Source organism: Colossoma macropomum, unplaced genomic scaffold, assembly GCF_904425465.1.
Source record: "Colossoma macropomum unplaced genomic scaffold, Colossoma_macropomum, whole genome shotgun sequence".
In the NCBI taxonomy this organism is placed as follows: domain Eukaryota; kingdom Metazoa; phylum Chordata; class Actinopteri; order Characiformes; family Serrasalmidae; genus Colossoma; species Colossoma macropomum.
In genome coordinates, this window is record NW_023494792.1 from 44478923 (window position 1) to 44484621 (window position 5699).

The 5699-nt window shown below is 36.9% G+C and overlaps 1 protein-coding gene across 2 annotated transcripts; it reads left to right on the plus strand.

Annotated features, from left to right (window-relative positions):
* Positions 1–406: 406 nt before the first annotated feature.
* Positions 407–5255, plus strand: LOC118812347 (myosin-3-like). 2 transcript variants are annotated; one of them, XR_005007532.1, is made up of 3 exons: positions 407–508; positions 1502–3920; positions 4526–5255. XR_005007532.1 is itself a non-coding variant. In XM_036577298.1 (2 exons), the coding sequence occupies exons 1-2, from the start codon at positions 469–471 to the stop codon at positions 2974–2976; spliced, it is 1515 nt and encodes a 504-aa protein (XP_036433191.1). In that variant the 5' UTR covers positions 407–468; the 3' UTR covers positions 2977–5255. The 2 variants fall into 2 exon arrangements, 1 of the variants encoding a protein (XP_036433191.1); XM_036577298.1 differs by having other exon boundaries at positions 1502–5255.
* Positions 5256–5699: the final 444 nt, after the last annotated feature.

A 5699-nucleotide genomic window follows, 5' to 3' on the forward strand; every position in this document is an offset into this window, starting at 1 on the left:
TTCATCAACACAATAAAAGTCCTCATACCACCACCTTCAGACTACCGCTTAGAGAAGTTTTTAAATGTATATTAGTGCACCTGTTACACTGTCCATCACTACAATGGAGAAAAGAGTTCCTGTAGCGGCAGAAAGTAAAACTAATAACTAGATAAATAATAAAATAATACTTTAATAAAAATCGTGATAATTAAATAATGTGAGTAAGCACAGTAATAGTAATAATAATGAATTTGTATTTTTGAATAAATCCATACAGGGACATTTCAAATATGCCATACGGCTCCTGATATTTAGTGAATATATTTCTCTTATTATTATGAGCCATTGACGCCATCGTCATTATGACGTAATCAAATACCTCACAGTGCCGTCGTCGCTGTTCGTCATTTAGGTTTGGTGTGGACGTTGAGAAGCAGCAGTGCGGCGCTTTGTGTAAAAAAGGAGAGAAAAACAGAAAAGAAAAGAATGGAGGAGGAAAAAGGAACGTTTAGTGAACGTGTGAATGGTGAGAACCCCCTCAAATGATTTACTGTTAACGTACCGTGAGGAAAAAGATGGTGGCTAATGACGAAAGGAAGAATGTAGCTTCAGCTGGTTGGTTGTTAATTGATATTAGTTATAATTTAGGAAAAACAATACAATAAAATATAATAATAATATAGCAGTAATATAATGAAATAATTGGCAATAGAATAGAACAGTAGGTCTAAATTTAAATGATCTTCAGGAGGCTTGTTTTCAGTAATATTAATGTATTATACATTTCCATGTTGAATATTTTCAGTAACGTTTAGGTTTAATGGTGCTTATTCATCAAACGGACACAAATTTCACCAACAGTTTTTTTACTGGTCAAGTTAATTTAGCTGAACGATTAAACTCATGTCTAGTAAGAGTGAATGTAGATTTGAACACTACATTTTAACATCAAAATACTTGACTGTTGGTTAAGTAATCAAATCTGTTATCAGCTTCATCAGCAATACCACTGAGAATCAATATAAATAGAAATGAACAGTGACAGTACTAATTTGTACTTATGCAAATTATTGTATAGAAGTGGATGTATTTTTACACTCTCATATAAACGAATGCTGTGATTATTAACATTAATGTTTAAAGACATATTGAGTTGTGCTTTTGCTTTGTGCTGCTGATACAGTAAATAACTACCACTCAAACTACAAAACATGGTTTATGTCTTACCTAGTGTAGTAGAAGCCTCTCATATTCTGCAGTAATAAGCCAAAGCAGCCAGTGTTTTATGAAAATAATCACACTACACAGTCACGGGTGATTGTTTCCTTTCCACACACTAAAGCTGATTCATCATTTGTGCTGAAATCACTGCTTGTTGTGACGTTGTATGACTGTTTCATGTACCAGACACGATGTAGTTCATTCGTCGTTCAAATCTGCACTCGTTCTTAGACGACTCTGATGAATAGAGAATATCATTCCATACATTCAGACTGACTAATGTAATGCTTTATTGCAGAACTGGAGATCAAAGTGGAAGTAAGTGATCATCTGCTTGAGGAGGAAAGAAAGATCTTCAACAAGACCACAAGAAAGATAGAGAAGGCATGGCAGAACATCGGGATGCAGAAAGCAGAAATTGAAGCACAAAAAGAGGAATTTGAGAAAGAAAAAGAGAAAAATGCATTGATTCAGGCCTACAGAGAGAGACTGGCTGAAAAACAACTCAAAAGGCTGAAAGGGAAAATGGACAGCCAGGAGAACGTGAGAAGGATGGTGGTAGATCAGGAGTGGAGGAATATTGAGGAAGAGAAAAGAAAGATTGAGGAGGCGCGGAACACCATTAAAAGAAATAAAAAGGTGTCTGAGAAAGAGATAAGGAAGCAGAGGAAGAAGGCTGAGAGAGAGGAGAATGAAAGAAAACAGGATACAATGACTAAAGATGATATTCTGGCCCTAGTGAGAGAAGAGATACTCTGGCAGAAAGAGAAAGAGGTGAGAGAGGAGAGAAAGAGAGAGGAGAGGAAGGCTGCAAAGCTGAAAAAGGAGATCATGGAGCAAGTCAGAGCAGAGATAGAGAGAGAAGTGGGCAGAAGACAGGAAGAGAGAGAGAGAGAGGAGAAAAAGAGGAGAAAGAAGCAGAGGAGAGTGGAGATGGAGAAAGCCCGGAGATTGATGGATGAAGAGAGGGAATCAATAATGAGGCAGATAGAAACTGAAAGGATGCAACGATTTAGCCTGAATGATAATATCCTACAGCGGATCACCAAGAGACTCAGGAAGGTCTGTTCTGGGATCTGTTCAAGGATCTGTCCTGGCTTTTCAGAGATCTGTTCAAGGATCTTTGCTGATTCTTCAGAGATCTGTTCAAGGATATGGTCAAGGATCTGCTCCTCAGAGATATTTTCAAGGATCTGCTCCTCAGAGATATTTTCAAGGATCTGCTCTTGCTCTGAAGAGATGTCTTCAAGGATCCGCTCTTGCTCCTCAGAGATATTTTCAAGGATCTGCTCCTCAGAGATATTTTCAAGGCTCTGTTCTTGCTCTTCAGAGATGTTTTCAAGGATCCGCTCTTGCTCTTCAGAGATATTTTCAAGGATCTGCTCCTCAGAGATATTTTCAAGGCTCTGCTCTTGCTCTTCAGAGATGTTTTCAAGGATCCGCTCTTGCTCTTCAGAGATGTTTTCAAGGATCCGCTCTTGCTCTGAAGAGATGTTTTCAAGGATCCACTCTTGCTCTGAAGCAATGTTTTCAGGGATCCACTGTTGCTCTGAAGAGATGTTTTCAGGGATCCGCTCTTCAGAGGTGTTTTCAAGGATCTGCTCTTGCTCTGAAGAGTTGTCTTCAAGGATCTGCTCGTGCACTGAAGAGATGTTTTCAGGGATCCGTTCTTGCTGTGAAGAGATGTCTTCAAGGATCTGCTCTTGCTGGGAAGAGATCTTTTCAAGGATCTGCTCCTGTTTTTATGATCTGGAAGCAAGGTTCTCTTTGTAGAAGAGATCTTCAGGGTTCCCCTGCTGGAGAGTCTATGTATGAGGTAACCTAAAACGAATTTGTCATAAATGTAGTGCTTGTTACAAAATACAAGTAACAGGTGTAACAAATGTTACTACAAAAACTTTTCAGGTAGTATATAGATAAGTACTGTTTTCACAAATACGGCTCCAGGCTTCACTTCGACGTTCGTCTAACAGTTAAACAAATGATGATGGTCGCCTCCAGAATTATCGAGATAAACAATATCACTGAGATTCAAATTGGGTCACAAAAAAGTACCACATGTGAACATTACAGAGTCTTACTCTACAGCTTGAATTTTGTAGATGGTAATATAATCAGAGTATAATCACAGGCTGGACTAGCTTCTTGTTCGGAAATCAAAATATTGCCAACCTTGTATGTCTTTTGGACAAGGTTTTCAATTTTCCTCTTTATTAGAGAGCGGTTTTCTTCTACTTTAGACTCTTTATTTAAATTGCATTTTTCCAGCATGAAAATCTGTCAGATTCTTTCCAAATGCTACTTTTGTAAAGCCTATAATTAAATGCAGTCTTTTCTATTGTAGTCATTTTTAAACTAGCATAGATTAGGATGATTGAACAGAGGGAAGAGTTAAATAAAGTCATAGAAATAAAATCCTGTGAAAGAAAATGAAAGAATGATAATTTGCATAATATGTAAATGATTGCGATATTCAACATCGATTGTTAGAATGCTCTGTATTCTGAATACATATGACAATAAATCTAACCTGATATTCAACATTCAGACAGTCTAATGTAATGTAATGCTTTGTTGCAGTGCTGAAAGAAGAGTTGGAGAGACACAGATGAAGAAGGAGCAGATGAGGGAGGAGCAGAGAGCACCGAGAGGAGAACAAGAAAGCCAAGAGTTTGATGGAGTGAGAGAGGGAAGAGAGCAATGTAGAGGAGAAGGAGGTGAGAAGACGGTTGAGAGAGCAAAGTGAGAGAGAGTGAGGGATCTTTAATGATCCAGATAGAGGCTGATAGGATGCAAAGGCATAACCTGCTGTATTATTGATCACAGAGAAACAGCCTGAATGATAATGATAATAATCCTACAGCAGATCTTGAAGAAACTGAGGAAGATCTGTTCAAGTATCTGTTCGAGGGTCTCTTCTTGGTCTTGTTGTGTTAAAGTCCTGCATAATTGGGGTTTTAACCTTAACTAGTTATCAGGCTACCTTAATAGTTTGAGTTCACTGAACTTTGAATAGTAAATTAACTGAATCTGCTTCATGCTCTGTCAACATATTGTTTGAAGTTCAAAAACAAATTTTATGGTAGCCTGGTAACTAACCACATTTTTTTTAAATGTAAATGTTATATGACTGTATTATTGATAGAGCTAGTACCTCTATTTTAATTCAGATTTCCGTTCCTTTTCCTCCTCAACATTATTTCAGTTAAAGCAAATCAGTCAGGTGTAGCTCAGAAATATGACAACATTTAGAAAATATTTTTAATGAAATGACACAAATGTGTACAATAAATAACCTGCAACTTTATCTTATTTATTGAAGGTCTGCATAAGCCCAGCTGATAAGAAGAGACAAAATGAAGAAATGAGTTCCTCTTTCAGGAAGAACAGCACCAGTGAGAGAAAACAAAGGAAAACAGTTTCAGAAATGTACTTGTGCAAGATTTTGAGCTGAGAAAGAGGAAGAATGAAGAAAAGCCTACATAGGAGAAAGGAATGAAAGAAACTTGAAGACAAGAAGCACCAAAAACAGAAGACCTAAGAATCACACATAGTATTTGAACAACTTAAAGAACCTAAATTAAAACACACACACACACAGACGCACACACACACACACACACTCATACACACTCTCTCACACACACACATACGCACACACACATGCGGCCAAATGCACTTTAAAAATATTTAATAAACATTTAAAAAAGATATTTTGTTATATATATATTATTATGTTTTACTCACATTACATTTACTGAAGCTTTCATGATTGATAGAAAGTCTCTACAAATAACAAAATCTACTGATACATGAACTATTCTTATAGCATTCATGAACTGCCCAGCAACATTACAATAAATGACAGTATTAATAATGTAGGTGGCAGTTTGAGCTTTTTAGTTGCCATTTTTAAAAATGTGGCATCTCTACATTAGGTCTTTTTCCTTTTCATTTAAACCCATTATAAGAAAACAAGCTTAAAGTGGCTTAATGTACGAATGCAACAACGTAGGAACATCAAACCTCTCTCACCTACTGCTGGTCGTAAGTATTATCTACTGCTGAAAGGATGAACCTGTGATCCAAAAAGAAAGTAAACATTTTTCTCTTAAGCTTTTTTCTTCCCAGTTTAAACCCATTATAAGGAAAAAACTCAATCCTGATCCTGGAGATCTGCCTCTCTGCAGAGTTTAGCTCCAAGCTCCAGGTAATTAAGGCTTTCAGGGACATCTGACTGTAGGCTGGGAGAATGTCTAAGTGGTAGATTTCCAGAACCAGGATTGGGCTGAGTTCATTCTTACAGCAGACGGCAATAAAGGAAAATAGGGTGGAACATTATTGGGGATAAAATAAAACACTGAATATGATTAAATGAATTAAATATTTGTGCAAAAAGAATTGAATTAGTATGAAGTAGGAGATCAACCTTCCCTGCTGAAAAAGGACATTAGAAACTATTAGGATTAAAACCTAATGGTTTTTCTTTCTAATGG

Coding starts and splice junctions, on each gene's coding strand:
- LOC118812347 (XM_036577298.1), top strand. CDS start 469: ATGGAGGAGGAAAAAGGAACGTTTAGTGAACGTGTGAATG. Junction 509..1,501: donor GTTTAGTGAACGTGTGAATG/GTGAGAACCCCC, acceptor GCTTTATTGCAG/AACTGGAGATCAAAGTGGAA.